At 46.1% G+C, this 21698-nt stretch overlaps 1 protein-coding gene across 3 annotated transcripts in view; it reads right to left on the reverse strand.

Moving 5' to 3' along the window:
* The window catches only part of LOC137434485 (uncharacterized), a 73478-nt gene that overhangs the window by 44345 nt on the left and 7435 nt on the right, over positions 1 to 21698 (reverse strand). For all 3 annotated transcript variants that reach the window (XM_068127538.2, XM_068127536.2, XM_078785586.1), the window contains exons 2-6: positions 15664 to 15837; positions 15332 to 15494; positions 9630 to 10794; positions 2591 to 2703; positions 1889 to 1951 (exon numbers count right to left, since the gene is read on the reverse strand). In XM_068127538.2, coding sequence (XP_067983639.2) covers positions 1889 to 1951; positions 2591 to 2703; positions 9630 to 10794; positions 15332 to 15494; positions 15664 to 15826 — 1667 coding nt within the window. In that variant the 5' untranslated portion in view covers positions 15827 to 15837. The remainder of the gene's footprint in view (positions 1 to 1888; positions 1952 to 2590; positions 2704 to 9629; positions 10795 to 15331; positions 15495 to 15663; positions 15838 to 21698) is intronic.

The raw sequence follows: 21698 nt of genomic DNA on the forward strand, positions 1-21698 counted from the left end.
TACTGTGTGTGTGTGTGTGTGTGTGTGTTACTGTGTGTGTGTGTGTGTGTGTGTTACTGTGTGTGTGTGTGTGTGTGTGTGTGTGTTACTGTGTGTGTGTGTGTGTGTGTGTTACTGTGTGTGTGTGTGTGTGTTACTGTGTGTGTGTGTGTGTGTGTGTGTTACTGTGTGTGTGTGTGTGTGTGTGTTACTGTGCACGTGTGTGTGTGTGTGTGTGTTACTGTGTGTGCGTGTGTGTGCGTTACTGTGTGTGGGTGTGTTACTGTGTGTGTGTGTGTGTGTGTGTGTGTGTGTGTGTGTGTGTGTGTGTGTGTATTACTGTGTGTGCGTGTGTGTGTGTTTTACTGTGTGTGTGTTACTGTGCACGTGTGTGTTACTGTGTGTGTGCTACTGTGTGTGTTACTGTGTGTGTGCTACTGTGTGTGTTACTGTGTGTGTGTGTGTGTTAGTGTGTGTTACTGTGTGTGTGTGTGTGTGTGTGTGTTACTGTGTGTGTGTTACTGTGTGTGTGTTACTGTGTGTGTGTTACTGTGTGTGTGTGTGTGTGTGTGTGTGTTACTGTGTGTGTGTGTTACTGTGTGTGTGTGTTACTGTGTGTGTGTGTTACTGTGTGTGTGTTACTGTGTGTGTGCTACTGTGTGTGTGTGTGTGTTACTGTGTGTGTGTGTTACTGTGTGTGTGTTACTGTGTGTGTTACTGTGTGTGTGTGTGTTACTGTGTGTGTGTGTGTTACTGTGTGTGTGTGTTACTGTGTGTGTGTGTTACTGTGTGTGTGTTACTGTGTGTGTGTGTGTTACTGTGTGTGTGTTACTGTGTGTGTGTGTGTTACTGTGTGTGTGTTACTGTGTGTGTGTGTTACTGTGTGTGTGTTACTGTGTGTGTGTTACTGTGTGTGTGTGTGTTACTGTGTGTGTGTGTGTTACTGTGTGTGTGTTACTGTGTGTGTGTGTGTTACTGTGTGTGTGTGTTACTGTGTGTGTGTTACTGTGTGTGTGTTACTGTGTGTGTGTGTTACTGTGTGTGTGTTACTGTGTGTGTGTTACTGTGTGTGTGTGTTACTGTGTGTGTGTTACTGTGTGTGTGTTACTGTGTGTGTGTGTGTTACTGTGTGTGTGTGTTACTGTGTGTGTGTGTTACTGTGTGTGTTCCTGAAAACGGAATGAAGAACTAAAGGGAAAGACAAATGTTTCACTCTCATGGTTTATTAAATTGCAGAAACATGGCCTGGTACTTCCTAAGCAGTTTGTTGCTGTAACTCGATGTTCTTGCTCACAAGTGTAGGCCTACTGACTGAATATTCTTTTTTTTAATTTTTTTTATAGTTCTTTAGCCTCAATATTTTTTCTTTAGCCTCAAGGCATCAATGTGTGTACCATCCTTCAGGTGGACGTTAAAACTAGGCGTCCCATCTGACAGCAATACTAATAGTTGGTGGACGTTAAATATCCCACAGGCCCTTCACGGAGAGTTGGCAACCTATCGCCGGCATCCTGAACAAATGGCAAATTCCTGCTCTAACCTACAGTGGGCATTGCATCGGTGGCAGAGCTGCACCTCCAGCAAATGATTCCACCAGCAACCATTTGTTGCACCTGAAAGAAGAAGTAAATAAACCTGTGTTAAAGAGCCAAATACTCGTTTCAGAACTCCGATTGCCATGGCAACATAGGAGCTCTCACAATCAAACCCAAACAAGCCTCCTCCCATGTCGAAGTTCCTTCTAAGAGAACTCATATTATTAACCGACACCCTAATGGTGGCATCACTGTCTTCATCAGAAACAATCCAAGTGATGATCTGGATTACATCTGCGTATCTATGCAGGACCACTTTGTGTACAAATCATAGTAAGTCAAGAAACGATGTATTAGCGAAGCAAGATACTCACTCAGTGTGGCTCGTTCTAGATGGAACACTTGGTGGGCAAATCACATCCTGAGGTTCTCGCAACCTGAGGAACAGCATAGTTGGCTCATGCGGCTTTTATTGCACTGACGTTTACAATTTCTACATTGTATCTGCAATCAACGTGCGTGGTTACAGTTTTGAAATTCCATACAAAATTATGGTTTATTTGTTTGTTGTTCCATCACTTAACTTTTCACTATAATTTTCCAGGTCAATGCTCTGCTGCCAAAACAGGTTTTTAGGCGATGTATAATTAGGCTCTGCATAACTGGATGTCGGAAAAATTGCTGCAGCCCTAAAAATGGTTGACGAACGACATTACAAGCTGTGAATTAGCAATCCAATAAAATGTGCTGAAAATGGTGAATGGAGCTTTTGAACAGACTGGCCCATTTCAGCACAAAGTTTGTCATGCTGGTATCCAAGGTCACTGTGACGATGACTCTTAATATCTTTTTCATTCATTAGAAAGTACAATGCAAGTAATACATAAACTCTTCCCTGAGCCTGACACACCATTGGAAGGGGAATTGGAAGGGGGGGAGTGGAGGTGAAGGTTGTGGGAGAGGATCGGAGCATAGGAATCCGAGTTATGTCCATATTTCTTCAACAAAAGTTTTAAACTGAAGTTCTTATTGTTTATTCAACATAAATGTTTCAAAACTTGACTCGTCGTGCTCACGCCATGGGATTTTTATGAGGCATCCAATAGATAAGGTCCTTCATGGTCATACGGCTGCGGTCAGGAGATGAAGAATGCTGCTTCCACAACTGTTTATCATGCTTTCGGGAGTTCTGTGCACACAACACAATACTATTGTTTGTTGTTACAATAACATTCATGTTATCATTCATGATTATACACAACACAAAATATATATAGAACGTACAATAGACATCTTCCCTGGTGTTGGGCTAGCGGCTAGGGTGCCGACTTAGGATCCTGGGTTCGAATCCCGGTCGATCGCTGAATTAACGCCAGGGGGGTTGACTCAGCCTGTCATCCTTCCGAGGTCGGCTAATTGAGTACCAGTTCACTGGTAATTCCCTGCTTGTCGTTAAAGGCGGCAAAAAGGGTTGGCGTCAGGAAGGGCATCCGGCCGTAAAACATTGCTTCAAAAAGGGGACCGAAAAACAACAACAACCACGGTTCCCGAAAAAGGCCAACCCCCGCTTGCGGGGAAAAATGGCCTCTATAGGTGTTTTTTTTTTTTTGGTACAATAGACATCTTGTAAGGAAACTCAGTTTATAAAACAAACTAGCAAATGCACTTGTATGTCATGCAGGCGATAGGGATCAAGTATGGATAAGGTGGGAGAGGGGGGGGGGGGGGGGGAGGGGGTGAGGGATACATCTCCAATATATAAATGGTGTAGATATTTTCAAAAAAAGGTTCACCAAACAGGGAATGACACATTTTTATTGTTTCAAAACATTCCTTTTTCTATGGCTTTTCTGTAATTTCTTGGCTTTCTTTCATCTTTCAATTCGATTGCCACCTTTGGCCCGTTAGACATTATGGGCTGCAAGAGTCTACAAGACCACCTTCGGTCGACAAGAACCTGGTTTTGCTGTTATTGTTGTTTGGATTATTTTGGGGTTCAATTTTTGAGATGTGCACCTATTAGTTGGACAGCTGCCGGACCATGCCCATATCTGTCGCTTGACTCCACCCACCATAGCACACAGACAAATGATATGGCCACCATTTGGTTTTCTGGTCGGCATAACACAGTAGGCCTGTAGGCCTCTGCCGACTGCACACCGCCCGGGTTTGTCGCCTTAGATTTCCATTGGCTTTGTTTGGGTCGAATGTTATTCACGACGAGAGACCCTGAAAAATGTAATCATATAGTGCGGTGCCGTATGTCTCCAAAATGGCTCCCGTGGGCCGTTCATGTTTATTTCCTAATTTCTACTGGAATCTAATCTACGATGACCACTGAATCAAAAAAACATTGGCGCCAATTTTTTCGAACACTTTTTCCCGCCTTTTTGTGCACATGAACTACGACGCCATAGAATACACATAAAAAATGCAAAAATTAGCATTTTGGCTGTCATCTACAATGCTATTTTAAATTTTCCTGCTCTCATACATACATTATGGTGTCAATACCTCTAGTTTAATATTTATCACTTATAAACTAGGAAAAAAGCATGTCTCAATCATCGTTTTGCTTTCTATTCAAGTATGATATGTCATACCTTTTAAAAGCCTATGGAAAATGTTCATGCTTCCGTGTACATAAAGGTATTTCCTTTGCTTTTGTTACTAAAGTCTTGTGCTGGGGTTTTCAATATATCTTCATTATATTCAAGGGGACCTATCAAACCATCATATGCAAATTAGTTATGATGTCATAGTAATATAGTGTTCACCATGCATTTGATGTATGCAATAGTGCCATTATACATGAAATGGTTTTAAAACAAGGAAACCAAAAATAAGTACATGGACATATCTGGAGCTGACCGCATGAGCTACGTTTCAAGAACATCATCATCATCGTCACTGTCCCTAGGCGCAAATTGCGTGTTCTTTCCTTCAGGGAGTTAGGAATGTCATATCGGTCAAAAACGACATGAACTTCATGAAATCCTTGAGATTTGCAATCGAGGACATGCAAAAAGTGATTGGCGAGATCGTAGCAAGTTTTCACCCATGTAGGTTTCCCCATTGACTGGACCACGGCCATTCCATCAATGATTGTGACTCTGCCATGCTGTGTTTGCTCTCCTTGTGCAACAACAAGCTGCTGTTGGTCAGGCAAACGTTCCAAGATAGTCATCAGCTTACTTTTGGCAACACAAGACCGCAAGATACCATCAAAAGTGAAGAGTGAATGAGGATATTCTGCAAACTCAAACTCACTGATGCTCTCCTTCAGGTCAATATCTGGCCGTGACAGTATCGCAACAAGGAGGCGGGCGAACAGTGCTCTTTCATTCTTAATTGCTGTAACAGCGACAGCTTTCTTGCTCTTCTTAACCATTCTTGCTGTCTTCCAAGTCTTGAGATTTGCCTTCTTCATAGGACTCCAGATATTCAGCTCTAGGTTTACAAGACGCTCTTGAACAAATTTCTCAAACATCTCTTCTCCAACACTATCTCGCTGTATTACTGCCTGTTTTACTACCTCTGGCATGATCGCTTGTGTGACGATGTTGATGAGCTCATCATCTTCAATAATGAATGGATCATTCACTTTCAGCACCTCTCTCAATTTGCCTACATTATCCTCATACCGTTCCAACTTAGCATCTGACAAATCATGATGCCTTACTGATCTCTGGGAGACTTTACCCACCAAATGTTCAGCTTCATTGACCAAGCGACTTAGCTCAGGTGCAATCAGAAACCATCTGGCCATAGCTGCCGGTTGCTGTGTTAGCCCTTTCAAACCACCAAGGATCTTCATGACTTTGTTCTCCTGTTCAATGCCATGATCTGGGCCTATTGCGCAGAAAGGGACTTCATTTTTGTAGACGCAGAAGTTGCCAGCCATGAATTCTGTATTGATATCGGGATCATTTGTTTCCAATTTCTCCAGCTGTGCCAAATACAGTGGAACCATGCGGGCATAGTTTTGTCTATCATGTGCGAAGAAGTACTTACACAATGCTCGAAGCGATTCTAGATGCAATTTCCAATTGCCTTCCCGTGTTGCACGAATGAACATCCATATCCAAGCCACAAATTTCATGTAATCTCTGGCAAATTTGAAAGTCGGATGACTTGTTTCCATCTTTGCATCAAATTCATTCAGCTTGTCCATTAAAGAGACATCTACCACAGCTAGTAATTGCTTGTGTCGGTTGTCTAATTCGTCATACTTGCGCTCTTGACATGCTGAATTGACCATTGATGCAGCCACTTGAAGGTTATCATGAACCAAGGTTATCGTATCGGCCGTTAATCGGATGCTTGTGGGCCCCAACGTCGGCTAATTCAGATTTTTCGAGTATGTCTGTACGTGATAAACAAAGAGCGTGGTTCGTAGATCGTAAATCCATTAGTGCCGTGGGCATCGGGTCACTGGGTGCGGCGTAAAAGGGATAACAAAGTCGAGTCCTTACGCTATTATTATATAGATAAGATACTGAATACAGACAATGTCTGCTAAAATCTATGCATAGGGTCCACAAAATTAAATTTGTATCATAGAAAATTTACATCGTTTAATTTTTATTTACGAATTATGATGTCATACCTAATTTGCATAAAAAATATGCAAACATACTCGAAAAAATTGGCGCCAAATTTTTTTCCCTTACTCACATCATAATTAATGATTTCCCGCAAAGAATACAAAATAAACATCAAAATCCCACGGGATTACATACGCTCCCGAACTAATATGTCGAACAAGCGTTACGCCTAGGTCCCCCGTCGGTGAAGTGATGCGAGTTGACAAAGTGGAAGACGCAGAAAACATGCTATGATATGATATTTCGCTCACAAGGTTCAGACATACATGGAGGCGGCCATCTTGGATTTTGACGTAGCGACCCAATTTTCAATAGCGTTCTTCCTTATGCCTAGATACACCCACACACCAGATTAGAAGTTGGTACTTCGATTATTTTTCGAGATATTTCGCTCACAAGTTTCAGACATATATATGGTGGCGGCCATCTTGGATTTTGACGTGGCGCCCCAATTGTCAAGAGCGTTCTTCCTTATGCCGAGATACACCCACACACCAAATTAGAAGTTGGTACTTCGCTTATTTTTCAAGATATTCATCTCACAAGGTTCACATACATGGCGGCGGCCATCTTGGATTTTGACGTGGCGACCCAATTTTAAACAGCGTTCTTCCTTGTGCCTAGGTACACCCACACACCAGATTAGAAGTTGGTACTTCGCTTATTTTTCGAGATATTTCGCTCACAAGTTTCAGACATATATATGGTGGCGGCCATCTTTGATTTTGACGTGGCGCCCCAATTGTCAAGAGCGTTCTTCCTTATGCCGAAATACACCCACACACCAAATTAGAAGTTGGCACTTCGCTTATTTTTCAAGATATTCATCTCACAAGGTTCAGACATACATGGCGGCGGCCATCTTGGATTTTGACGTGGCGACCCAATTTTCAATAGCGTTCTTCCTTGTGCCGAGATACACCCACACACCAAATTAGAAGTTGGTACTTCGCTTATTTTTCAAGATATTCATCTCACAAGGTTCAGACATACATGGCATCAGACATACATGACGGCGGCCATCTTGGATTTTGACGTGGGTTGCACCCACACACCAAATTCGAATGCGGTCCTTCGCTTATGCACGCACGCACGCACGCAAACACGCACGCCTGCACGCACGGACGGACGGACACACGGACGGAGGGGAAAACCATAGTCCCCCTTTCGCTCCGCTGTGCGACGGGGGACAATAATTGTAAGGTTTAATCAAGCTCGTCAGGACGCATGGGAATCTAGTGTTACATTAGGCTGCTGGGCCATAGAAGTTCACGGTTCACGTTTCACGTTTCACGGTTCACGTTCACGTGAACAATCGGACCCTGGGCCATAGGATTTCACGCTTGGCTGTTCACGTGTTGCGCGCCAGTTCTGCTTTGGCCGAGTAACCGTCAACATGGACTCTTCGGATGAAGAAGATTGCCTCATTCTGCTTCTACTAAGACGGAGGAAGAGAAAAAGGCACAGAATTTGGAGCCGAGAGCACTTCCTTCTGAGAGAAACCCGTGGTGAATTCCACCGAACATTCCGTTATCTGCTTGACAATCCCGATGAAGAACTGTTTTTCAATTATACCAGGATGTCATACAGGACTTACGATGCCTTGAAGACCCTCGTCCTGGAACATCTACAGCCAGGTCAAACAAACTGGAGAAAATCGATCGAAGCAGAACAAAAGCTCATCATTACTCTCAGGTTGGTACCTATTAATTTGGATAATGTGGTGTTGGTCGTGATGATCTAGGCTAGGGTAATTTGTCTAGTAGTCTAGCGAGTCTACTTTTGAAAACGTTCAGACTGGGTGGTGAGACCTCTCTTCTCTTGCGCTTACAAAGTTATATTTGTTTTCATTAAATTCAATCTATAGATTTGTGTTGTCATAAACTCAGTCTTAATTTTTTTCCAAAAGACCGACATAAAAATAATCAGGTCGACCGAGATCTCCGTTTTCACGCATAGAAAAAGTGTGCATGTTCATTCCGCCTTTCACGCGTGAAACGTGACACGTGAAACGTGAAACATGAAAGGCGTTCTATGGCCCAGAGCAAGTCATACTACGTTTGTCCAATTTTCTTTACACGCGTGAACCGTGAAACGTGAAACGTGAACCGTGAACTTCTATGGCCCAGCAGCCTTATGCAATTTACTCCAAAAATAGCATAACATAATTTTTGAACGGCCCCATATTGGGGTTAAAAAAAATCCGTGACTGTGGTAACTGTGACAAATCCGCTGTTCTGATATAACCGTGGGGAGGGGTGACATGGATAAGACGTGTCAGGTTAATTTTTTAATAGCACATTAAATGTGTTTCCCAATCACACTCTTCATCTTTTAAGAGTGCTTTGAATGCGCGCTTCCCAATCTTCCCATTTCCGGATTTTGTCGGAGGTTGTGACCACAGCGCGGCTCATGGAAGACCAAAATTAAATTGACAGTGTGGCAGCAGGGCAAATCCAGCAAGTGGACAAACAGGAAAGAGGGAAAAGAGAGGGGGGGGGGGGGAGAGAGAGAGAGACAGACAGACAGACGGAGGCAGAGAAAGAGAGGGAGCGAGGGAGATAGAAAACACTGAACTCAGCAATACGAGTGTTAGGTTATGAATAGTCAATGGAGGTAATAAAGATCATGATCAACAAGGTGGCAGTCAGTGCATCTGCCTGAAACGAAGAGTGAGACACAACAGCTTCTGGATTACGGTTCCATAAACAAACAAACAAAAAAAAAACACCTCTAGAGGCCATTTTTCCCCGCAAAGCGGGGATTGGCCTTTTTCGGGGACCGTGGTTGTTGTTGTTTTTTGGGCCCCCTTTTTTTAAGCAATGTTTTACGGCCGGATGCCCTTCCTGCCGCCAACCCTGTTTGTCGCCTTTTACGACAAACAGGGAATTACCAGTGAACTGGTACTCAATTAGCCGACCTCGGAAGGATGACAGGCTGAGTCAACCCCCTTGGCGTTAATTCAGCGATCGACCGGGATTTGAACCCAGGATCCTAGGATCCTAAGCCGGTACCCTGACCGCTAAGCCAACACCAGGTTCCATAAACAAGAAAGGCGATAAATATAAGAGTTGAGGGGTGCTATCAGCCTGGATTTTGGAAATTTAACCAGGCCGGAGTTACCGAAAGAATGTGTGCCGTGCACACAGGAGATGCTGTGGAAGGTCAGAGGATTACAAAATCTGATGGTTATGGCAAAACAACCGCTGCGTCATGATACATGGATCCGAGTATGACATGTTTGTTTTTTCCTTATTGGGTCTGGGGTTACGAATTGTCTGGACAGCTTCTTACTATACAGAGATAGCAAGCAGTCCTTCAGAAGAGCAATTGTATGCTTATCCATGTCAGAATTTGGTTATTTAACTGTTTTGGAAATCTGTGGTACAACCCAATGTACTTTAATTTCGATGCAAGTTTGCCATTTTTGGGACACCATTTATAATTTTAACCTTGTGAGAACAATTTGCAATTATACAAATGCATTCTTTAGAAAAACTCTTCATACCTTTTTCTTTGTGCTCCTTTCTTGCTCAGCTCTCGCAGCCTTATCAACAGCCTGCAAGTTTGGCTGGGGAGTCTGAAGCCGAGATAGTGAGGGCCGCCGGCATCTGCCCTTTACCAGTGCCTCAGCGAAAGAGCCACGAGAAGCACGAATCGCAAGGGAAGGTCGTGTTTGCGACAAGGAAACCGATGGGGTACTGTCAGGCCCAATGGTTTGCCCAAGAGCATCTAACGAGGATGTGCCATCTGCTGGCGGTACTACCTGTGGAGCTGTAAGTGGTGTTATGAAAGTGCTGTTCTGAATGCCCTCTCCAAGCAAATGTTCAGGCTCATCATTGTAAACCGTAACAGTTAGTATTTGAGATTTGAACTGAATGGAAGCTGCCTCACTCTGCAAGCTTTCATCTGTAACTTTGTGCAGCGCTGTGGGAGGCGGCAGGGCCGTGGGAGGTGCCAGGGCCGTGGGAGGCGGCAGGGCCGTGGGAGGCGGCAGGGCCGTGGGAGGCGGCAGGGCCGTGGGAGGTGGCAGGGCCGTGGGAGGCGGCTGGGCCGTGGGAGGCGGCAGGGACGTGGGAGGCGGCAGGGACGTGGGAGGCGGCAGGGACGTGGGAGGCGGCAGGGACGTGGGAGGCGGCAGGGACGTGGGAGGCGGCAGGGCCGTGGGAGGCGGCAGGGCCGTGGGAGGCGGCAGGGCCGTGGGAGGCGGCAGGGCCGTGGGAGGCGGCAGGGACGTCGGAGGCACCTGGGTCTTGGGAGGCGGGTGGGCTATGAGAGGCAGCTGGGACGCGGGAGGCAGCAGGGACGTGGGAGGCGGCAGGGACGTGGGAGGCGGCAGGGACGCGGGAAGCGGCAGGGACGCGGGAAGCGGCAGGGACGTGGGATGCGGCAGGGACGCAGGAGGCGGCAGGGACGCGAGAGGCGGCAGGGACGCGGGAGGCGGCAGGGACGCGGGAGGCGGCAGGGACGTCGGAGGCGCCTGGGCCATGGGAGGCGGCTGGGACATCACATGCTGACGACCTCCTTGAAGGACCTTTTCAACTTGCTGAACTCCAGTAGGTGGCTGGGTGATCTTGGGTGTCGGTGTCAGCCTTTTTCGTCGTGCAGCGAGGGAGGGAGATGGCTTCAGTGCTCGTCTCTGTGATGAATCTTTTGTAGCAGAAAATGCACCACTGTGAAACAAACAAGAATTCATGCACCAACATCACATCACAGAAAATTATTTTTCGGAGTTAATGAGTAACCAAAAAGGCCTCTTTAACTCTTTGAATAAAATGTCGACAATCATAAAGGCAAGAAAACTTACTTAAAACTAGAACAGCACTCAATTGAGTGCATACCTCCACCACACTGAACATTTTACGTTTAGTCGTCCACTGATAGGCTGGATCTGCATCTGGACCCAAACCAAATTATAACCGGCTTGTTCTTGTTACCTACCCAACTCAACCACCACGTTTTGTCATAATCCGTTTACAATTTTTTGAAATATCATGCTATATATAGTTTTTGGCAATTTCTTAATTGTGAAGAATCACGTTTAAAATTCTCAGATCCGGATATTCAACAAAATCTAATCAATTTGTCCTTTGCACACATTCAACCAGTCCACCAAGTTTCGTCCACAACGTTTTGAGATATCCTGCTGAGAGACAAACAAAGAGACAAACAACAACACAACAACAGGCATTTTAAGGCCATTTTCCCTGCTAGAGCGGGGGTTAGCCTTGCGGTCCCCATGACAATCTTCTCCATTTTGCCCTATTTTCTGCATCTCCCCTTGTTAACCCCCTTGCCCGCATTTCTTCTTCGACCATCTTTAGCCAAGTCTTTCTCGGTCTTCCCCGTCCTCTACTTCCTTCTACATTCATTTCCAACACTCTTCTCAACCAGTCACTTTCATCCTTCAAGACATGACCAAACCATCTCAAACTGTTTCTCTTCACAGCATCCACCACAGGCTCTATTCCCATCATCTTTTGCAATTCATCATTTCTCTTCCTCTCTCTCAACGATACTCCACACATCCACCGAACCATTCGCATTTCCACCCTTTCCAGCCTTCGTTGCTGCTCTACGTTCATTACCCATGTCTCGCTCCCATAAATCATAAGACTTCTCACACATGTAGCATACACCTTTCCCTTCAGCTTCAACGACACTCCCCTCCTCGTCAGCACGCCACTCAGTTCCCGAAACTTCTTCCATTCACATCTCACTCGAGCAACCATTGGAGTCTGATCCACCTTCTCCATTCAGCATGTCTCCTAGGTAACAAAATGTTTTCAAACCTTCCAGCTTCACGCCGTCTCCAAGATCCAACTCAACATTTCCTCCATCTGCAGCTCCCTCTGTGCACACCTTACACTTGAATGTAGGTGCCACACTGGTTAATGACCCTCTCATACCACAACATTTTTGATGAACCCACTCAGCACACATTGTACATTGAATGGAATTCACTGCGACACCCTTCCTGCACACAGCACACGGCCACTTCCCAGTTCTTTCCACCTCACCACATGCTTTACCACTTGCCATCACCTTCGTTTTTCCGATATTCACCTTCAGACCTTTTGTCTCCATGCATTCCTTCCACTTGTTCATCTTTTCCTTCAGTCCATCCATACTTTCTGCAATCAACACCAGATCATCTGCATACAACAACTCCCACGGTAAACCCTCCTTTCCGTTCCGAGCCAGCACCTCCATCACAGCTACAAATAGTAGTGGACTAAGTACCGACCCTGATGCACTCCCACCTTCACCTCAAACTCACCACTGTTCCCGTCCTTCGACCTTACAGCTGTGCACACTCTTTTGTACATTGCCATCACTACTCTGATCAACCATTCCTCCACTCCTAACTTCCTCAATCCCCATGTCACTACTTCACGTGGAACACTATCGAATGCTTTCTCCAGATCAACAAACCCAAGAAACAACTTCTTCCTCTTCTCCATGTACTTCTCCTGCAACTGCCTCACAATAAAAAGCGCGTCTGTCGTTCCTCTTCCTGGCATAAATCCAAACTGCATTTCGTCAATCTTCACTTTCTTCCGCATCCTCCTCTCCATCACCCTTTCCAATACCTTCATTCCATGCTCCAATAACTTTATCGCTCGATACGAGCCACAGTCCAGAGGGTCACCTTTCCCCTTGTATAGGGGGACGAGGGTACTCAGTTCCCAATCCACTGCAATACGGCCTTCTTGCACCACCAGATTGCAGATCTCTGTCATTCTCTTCACACCCCAATTTCCCGCTGCCTTCAACATATCTCTCACAACTCCCGTCGGCCCTCCCGCTTTTCTACTCTTCATTGCTTTTATCGCTTCCTCAACTTCCTTCTCGGTTATCTTCTCTGCCGGTCCTAAAACTGGGTTACTCTCTATGTTGCCATCCCATTCATTCTCTGTATTCAACAGCATTTCCATATATCTTTTCCATCTTCCTTTAATTCCATCTGGGTCCACAACGATTTGTCCCACTTCATCCTTCAAGCAACTCACCCCCATCACATCACACCTCTCTTTCGCTATCTACTTTGCAATCCTGAATACCACTCTCTGACCCTCTTCCAAATCCAAGCGTTGTCCGAACATTTTCCTACATGCCTCCTGCGCCTTTGCTCCCTCTTTCTTTGCAGCCTTATAACTTTGCAGCTCTGCCTTTTCTGCCCCCATGCCCTTTGCCTTCTGCCACTCCTTGACCTTCTTCCTCTTCTCGTCAATCTTCTTTCCAACTTCATCATCCCACTACCATGTTTCCGAGTGCCTTGGTGGTCCTTTTGTCCATCCACATACCTGACCAACGGCTCCCAACAGACAATCTTTCATTGACATCCAACCACTTTCAAGCTCAATCACATCATCATCTACCATACTCAGCCTCTCTTTGAATGCCTCCCTCACTGTCACCTCTTTCAACCTCCACACCTTCATTCTCGGTTGGTACTTTACCCGCCGAGCTCTCCTCACACCTTTCACCCTTATGTTGCAGACAACCAAGTGGTGCTGTGAAACAGCCTCCTCCCCCGGGATCACCTTTGTGTCCCGGAGGAGCCCCCTATCTCGCCTATGCACCATCAGGTAGTCAACGGTGTCGTCGACCCACCTGACGTGTATTTAACAAGCTTATTATCCTCTTTCTGGAACTAAGTATTACAAATCAACAAATCAGCTCCATCAGCAAACTCCAAAATCCTTTCACCTTCTCCATTTCTCACACCATATCCGTAACCCCCATGAACACCCTCAAAACCATCCATACTCCTTCCCACATGTCCATTTAGGTCTCCTCCTACCACAACAACTTCCTCATCTTCTCTATCGCACACCAGAACTTGTCATTCTCTTCATCGCTCCGACCAACCTGCGGGGCATATCCCGAGATGACGTTCACCAAGAGCTTTCTAATCATCATTTTCACCATCATCAACCTATCACTCACTCTAGTCACACTCAACACACTGTCTACAAACTCCTCAGAAAACAGGACACCAACACCATTCACGCCTTCTGGGCACCCTTGCCACACAAACTTGTATTTCTGTCCCTGCCTACCCTTCACCATTCTCATACCACTTCCCTTCCATCTCGTCTCCTGCACATAACATATGTCCATTGTCCACTCTTCTTCTGACCAATACTTCCACCACTTCTACTGATCTCCCTGTCATTGTCCCTACATTCCATGTCCGAAACCTCAGAAACCGATCTCCACGTCGGGCATCAGACGTTTCGTCATCATAAATGGAGTGATTTCCACCCTTGCTTCGATCGGGTTCCCCACCTTGAGTTTTGATGAGAGGGAGTGGGGTCTCCCACGGGGCACTTCGGGCTGTACCCTGCCCATTTGTAGTTGTAATTGTCATGGTTCTCTTTTTGAGGCAATGTTTTTATGGCCGGATGCCCTTCCTGACGCCAACCCTTTTTATAGTCGCCTCTTACGACACGCTGTGCGGAGTATCGTTGAGAGAGAGGAAGACAAATGATGAATTGCGAAAGATGATGGGAATAGAGCCTGTGATTGATGTTGTGAAGAGAAACAGGTTGAGATGGTTTGGTCATGTGTTGAGGAAGGATGAAAGTGACTGGTTGAGAAGAGTGATGGAAATGACTGTAGAAGGAAGTTGAGGACGGGGAAGACCGAGAAAGACTTGGCTAAAGATGGTGGAAGAAGAAATGCGGGCAAGGGGGGGTTAACAAGGAGAGATGCAGAAAATAGGGCAAAATGGAGAAGATTGTCATGGGGACCGCTAGGCTAACCCCCGTTCTAGTAGGGAAAATGGACTTTAAAATGCATGTTGTTGTTGTGTTACGACACGCAGGGATATGGTGTACCTATTCTAAACCGGGGCACACACCGGTAAAACAAAGAGACAAACACACAAACAAAAAAATTAAAAAAGGATCTTGTATCCGGATCTTCACCAAAATCGAATAAACTCGTCATTGTCACACACCGAACCTGTCCACCAAGTTTCGTCCGAATCCGTCCATAACTTTTTGAGATAACCTGCTCACAGACAGACAAACAATCAAACAGACAGGGGTCATAACATAACCTCCATCCACCTTAGGTGGTGGAGGTAATAAAGATCCCAACAATAACCAAGATAATGCATGCATTCAAAGACAAGCGTAAACTTCTCATACAAACGCAAGCTCTCACGGGGCTTTATCATAGACAAGTGTGTGTCCAAACCTGGCATGCACACTCGTGCTCTTTGGCTTTTCCTCCAGGATGGATGATCTGCAGCCAGTTATGTGCTGTGGATATGCAGTCTGACTCTTCATTTGTTCACCATCGTTCCCATTTTTGGAAACTATAGTGTTCTGTTCACCATGAAGTACCAGATACTCACCAACTGCAAAATTGCCGAAGAAAAAGAAAACAAGGAGTATGGGGATGGGAATGGGGAAAGTGGAGGAGAGGTTATGGGAACTCACATCCACAGCCTGAACTTTGTTTCCCCCACACCTGAAAAACGACCTTCAATTTGCTTTGTTGACACAAGTTCAAAATAGCAGCCTTACCTTCAACAACTGTTTCTTCAACAACATCTGCCGCTCCAACGTTAGTCGTCAATGAGTCTGTGATCATAGAAGCCCCCAAGGTGTTTGACTTCAAGTTGTCATTGATCAATCTTCCAGTTCCCCTCACATTGGGTTTGATGCTTATTCTTGGGCGTCGCATCATGATGATTCAATCTGACGTCACAATATCCATATCAACACAAAGCATTCTGTAGCTGCAATTACATTAACCTGCGATGTTGAATATTACAGTGGTCATTTTTAAACAATTAGACAAATCACTAATTTCGAAATTTAATTAATTGCTCGACCACATTGTCACAATGCCACACAACATTACTCAACCAGCTTTTGAAGAGCTGCGCTTCAGAACTACCAATGGATATTTGTTCAGGTTAAATAAGTAAGCAAATATCCATTACATTGTAACATAACCTGACATAACTATTCTGTTGAATGGGGTTGCAATACCATGTACACGTTACCGATGGGGATCAAAAAAAATAAATCTTAAGGCTCACTAAGAAAGAAGCCGGGAAGAGGCCAACAAAATGCCATTTCTCAAGTTGAGCATTAGAATGAATGTTTGGCCATTTTCCCAAGAGGATTAATAGCATGTTTTACTCATGATGGAAAAACGATGTGCACATACATTTTGTTCACATACAAACAAGGAAAATGTCCCCATTTCTCACTGCTCCCCCCATCCTTCATAGAATAAGACTTCAAAAAAAAAGAAAAAAAAAGGGAACAATTTGTTGTCCAAACAAGGGATGACTAGAAGTGTCTGAATCAATTACACAGGGTATTAAATCTCTGTTATAATCACTTTTGCCCTGCATGTTCTGAGAACGGGCAAGATTACAAAACTTTCACAGCTTTTGAATTGAGGTACAAAGAGTTCTGGAGTCTGGTGCTATTCCTTCTATTAAAAAATGCAATCACCAGACAAAGCCATCTTGTCGGCAGCAGAGCAATTAAGTAGAAATCTGTCCCAATCCCACCACGTCCCCCTCTCTCCTTCCTATGGGATGCCAACCCCTTGGGGTCTGTCCGTGATCTATCCTCTAAATGCTAAGCATCAATTAAGGAAACACAACATACCAAAATTTTGGTATGACTCAGCCAGAGTTAGAATCGAACTGCCGACCTCCCAGACTCAGAGCGGATGTTGAAATCCAAATGCCACAGAGTCTGGTGGCCATGCTTGTCTGTCAAAATCAATTCCAGTAGGCATGTGTGTGCATGATATATTTAACAGCGCCTCCACGAGCCCTAGACACTTATTATTATGATCCTCACTCATTTCCTTTTACATGGGGTGAGGCCTAATGATACCAAGCTGCCGCCTAATGATACCAAGCTGCCGCCTAATGATACCAAGCTGCCGCCTAATGATACCAAGCTGCCGCCTAATGACAACAAGCTGCCGCCTAATGACACCAAGCTGCCGCCTAATGACACCAAGCTGCCGCCTAATGACACCAAGCTGCCGCCTAATGACACCAAGCTGCCGCCTAATGACACCAAGCTGCCGCCTAATGACACCAAGCTGCCGCCTAATGACACCAAGCTGCCGCCTAATGACACCAAGCTGCCGCCTAATGACACCAAGCTGCCGCCTAATGACACCAAGCTGCCGCCTAATGACACCAAGCTGCCGCCTAATGACACCAAGCTGCCGCCTAATGACACCAAGCTGCCGCCTAATGACACCAAGCTGCCGCCTAATGACACCAAGCTGCCGCCTAATGACACCAAGCTGCCGCCTAATGACACCAAGCTGCCGCCTAATGACACCAAGCTGCCGCCTAATGACACCAAGCTGCCGCCTAATGACACCAAGCTGCCGCCTAATGACACCAAGCTGCCGCCTAATGACACCAAGCTGCCGCCTAATGACACCAAGCTGCCGCCTAATGACACCAAGCTGCCGCCTAATGATACCAAGCTGCCGCCTAATGACACCAAGCTGCCGCATAATGATACCAAGCTGCCCCCTAATGACACCAAGCTGCCGCCTAATGACACCAAGCTGCCGCCTAATGACACCAAGCTGCCGCCTAATGACACCAAGCTGCCGCCTAATGATACCAAGCTTCTGCCTAATGATACCAAGCTGCCGCCTAATGATACCAAGCTGCCGCTTAATGATACCAAGATGCCGCGTAATGATACCAAGCTGCCGCCCAATGATACCAAGCTGCCGCCTAATGATACCAAGATGCCGCCTAATGACACCAAGCTGCCGCCTAATGACACCAAGCTGCCGCCTAATGACACCAAGCTGCCGCCTAATGACACCAAGCTGCCGCCTAATGATACCAAGCTGCCGCCTAATGACACCAAGCTGCCGCCTAATGATACCAAGCTGCCGCATAATGACACCAAGCTGCCGCCTAATGACACCAAGCTGCCGCCTAATGATACCAAGCTGCCGCCTAATGATACCAAGCTGCCGCCTAATGATACCAAGCTTCTGCCTAATGATACCAAGCTGCCGCCTAATGATACCAAGCTGCCGCTTAATGATACCAAGATGCCGCGTAATGATACCAAGCTGCCGCCCAATGATACCAAGCTGCCGCCTAATGATACCAAGATGCCGCCTAATGATACCAAGATGCCGCCTAATGATACCAAGCTGCCACCTAATGATACCAAGCTGCCGCCTAATGATACCAAGCTGCCGCCTAATGATACCAAGCTGCCGCCTAATGATACCAAGCTGCCGCCTAATGATACCAAGCTGCCGCCTAATGATACCAAGCTGCCGCCCAATGCTACCAAGCTGCCGCCCAATGATACCAAGCTGCCGCCTAATGATACCAAGCTGCCGCCGAATGATACCAAGCTGCCGCCTAATGATACCAAGCTGCCGCCTAATGATACCAAGCTGCCGCCTAATGATACCAAGCTGCCGCCTAATGATACCAAGCTGCCGCCGAATGATACCAAGATGCCGCCTAATGATACCAAGCTGCCGCGCAATGCTACCAAGCTGCCGCCCAATGCTACCAAGCTGCGGCCTAATGATACCACCATCTCTTATATTCCCCCATCCAAAACCTTGATCTTTTGATCTTTTCTACCCCCACTAATTCACCCCAGATCAAATTTTTTGAAATACCGACTTCTTTCCTGGAAGTCATTGCAGTGTCCATGTGTTTTATACTTCTCCCCCCTTCCCACACCTCCTCCCCCAAGCCCTCTCCCTCCCACAGATCTCCCGATGTCCCTGCTCTCAAATGTTGTGCTTGTCCCTCTCTCCCGATCTTGTTTACCGCTCCCCTTATTATGTTTTATGTGTCTGTTTTTTTTTGTGATTAATGTTAGCTCTTTCACGAGCTTCGATCTTGTATACAAAAAAAAGAAAAAGAAAAAAAGAAAACAAACTTCTCTCCACCCAAACCACCCACATCTTACTTGCATCCCTTGTCACACAATCTTCCCATCCCAGCAGAGGTAAACCTCTTTTCCTACTACCTTGCTCCCTCAGCCCATCTGCTTTCTTTGCCAAATTAAACCAAATGTAAACTTGCCAAATTGAACCCTTTAAAAAAAAACAAAAGAAGACCTCGCAATAAATGACTACCCACTCCTGAAGAAAGTACATGAAACCTCTGCCAAAAAGAGAAAAAGGCAGCAAACTAATGCATGATTGTTCTCGCTTTTTATTTTTTATTTTTTGGATACAGGATCGAGGCTCGTGAAAGAGCCAACATTTATCACTCAAAAAATCAAACAGACACAAAATATATAATTAGGGGAGCGGTAGACAAGATGGGGGAGAGAAGGGGAAGCACACAAACACAACATTTGAGAGCAGGGACATCGGGAGATCTGTGGGAGGGAGAGGGCTTGGGGAGGAGGAGGCGTGGGAAGGGGGAGGGGGGTGGGAGAAGTATAAAACACAAGGACACTGCAAGGACTTCCAGGAAAGAAGTTGGTATTTCAAAAAAGTGGATTTGGGGTGAAATTAGTGGGGGTAGAAAAGATCAAGGTTTTGGATGGGGGAAAACAAGAGATGGCGGTGACCAGCTGTTTTAAAGACCTGGAGGGATGAGTGGGATTGAAGAGAGTGAGGGAGTTTGTTCCAGAGGTGGGAGAAAAGAGTAATGAAGGAATGAAGGTGAGCAGAGAGCCTAGATTTTGGCAGTTTAACCATAAGAGGGTTGCAGGCAGATCTTGTGCGACCTGTAGGAATATTTGGGGGACAGAGCCCAGAGAGAGCTGGGGGAGCAAGGCCGGAGAGGAGTCGGTAGAAGACAGAAATACCACCAACCTGCCTGTGGTGAGTAAGTGAAAGGACCTCGGAGTTAGCTTCATCGCGGGAGATTCCAATGATTCTGAAAGCTTTGGTTTCAACAGCGTGAAGCCGAGCTAGGTGTGAGGCAGGAGCACCAGCCCAAAGGGGAGAACAGTATTCCATTGAGCTGCAGATGAAAACCTTGTATGTGGTGAGGAGCTCAGGCGTGCCAAGGAAGGACTTCGCACGATGGAGGATGCCCAGTCGTCGACTGGCTTTGGAGGCCAGATTTGAAATGTGGTTTTCTCAGGAAAGATCATGGCAAACAGTGAGACCCAAAAGCTTGAGTGACAGAACTTCCTGGAGAGGATGGTTCAGAAAGTGGATGGGAGGGTTGTCCAGTCAGTCTTTTCGGAGAGACATAGTAAGAGTGTGAGATTTGTCAGGATTGAAAGACATGTTCCACTTGTTTGAACAGTCTGTGATTTTGTCCAGGTCTGCAGAGAGTGAGGAGGCTGCAGACTGCCAATCTGAGGGATGGGGTATTGAGTGGCAGAGAGTGGAGTCATCAGCAAAGAGATAGAGAGGATTTTCCAGGGAGTCGGAGAGATCATTGATGAAGACCAGAAAAAGCACAGGGCCGAGAACACTGCCTTGGGGAACTCCAAACTGAACAGGAAGGGGAGATGAGAGAAACCCATTCAGGGCCACACGTTGACTACGACTAGAGAGGAAGTCCGCAAGCCATGCGTGGAGATTTCCATGGATACCATAGGAGGAGAGTTTGGTGATTAGAGCGGGGTGCCAGACCGTATCGAAGGCACGTGATATGTCAAGGGAGACATCTCTAATTTCCTGCTTGGCATTGAGGACCTCCATCCATTGTTGAGACAGCAGAATCAGCATGTCCAGAGTAGAGTGACTTGGTCTGAAACGAAATTGATGATCAGAGATCAAGCCATTGGAGAAGAGGAAAGATTTGATATCCGAAGCAATGATGGATTCCATGACTTTGCTGATAATCGAGAGAAGGCTGATTGGTCTGTAGTTTCAAGGATCTGTTTTTGCACCTTTTTTGTGTAAACCGGTGATGTTGGCTGATTTCCAAGCTGATGGCAGATGACTTTGAGCAAAATAGAGGGTGAAGAGAACAGAGAGAGGGAGTGAAAGTGCGGCAGAGCAGGATTTTAGGACCCGTGAGCTGATGCCGTCAGGTCCAGTTGCAGAATCGGAGTCGAGGGTTGACAGAAACTTCTCCACCTTGTCAGGAGGAAAGGACACAGAGTCCAGCAGCAGCTGGGTACGACTGGATACAGTGGGTACAGGGAGGGATGGGTTTGGGACACAAGATGTAGAGGCAAACACAGAGTTGAGGCATTCAGCTCTTTCACATGCAGAGTCAGCTGTGTAACCGTTTGAGGTAAGGGAGGGGATGGAGGGGGAACAAACACCAGAAACAGATTTGACCAGACGCCAACAGGATTTGGATGAGGGAGACAGGTTTGAGAGTTCGGTCTTGAGAGTGGAGAGATATTGTTTCCTGGCTCTCCTGAGGGTAGACACACACTTGTTTCGGGCTTTGTGAAAGGAAATGACATTTCCTTCTGTTGGATTTGCTTTCCAGGAGGTGTAGGCAAGTTGTTTCTGGGCAACAGCCTCACCAGAAGATTCCGTGTACCATGGACGGAGTATGACAACTGAAGACGAGATGGGATAAATCTGTGCATGAGAGAGAGCAATTTACTTTGGTAGAATTCCCAGGATGAGTTGATGTCAGAGGCGGTAG

The sequence above is a fragment of the Myxine glutinosa genome, chromosome 10 (genome assembly GCF_964187855.1).
Source record: "Myxine glutinosa chromosome 10, kmMyxGlut1.1, whole genome shotgun sequence".
Taxonomy (NCBI): Eukaryota; Metazoa; Chordata; class Myxini; order Myxiniformes; family Myxinidae; genus Myxine; species Myxine glutinosa.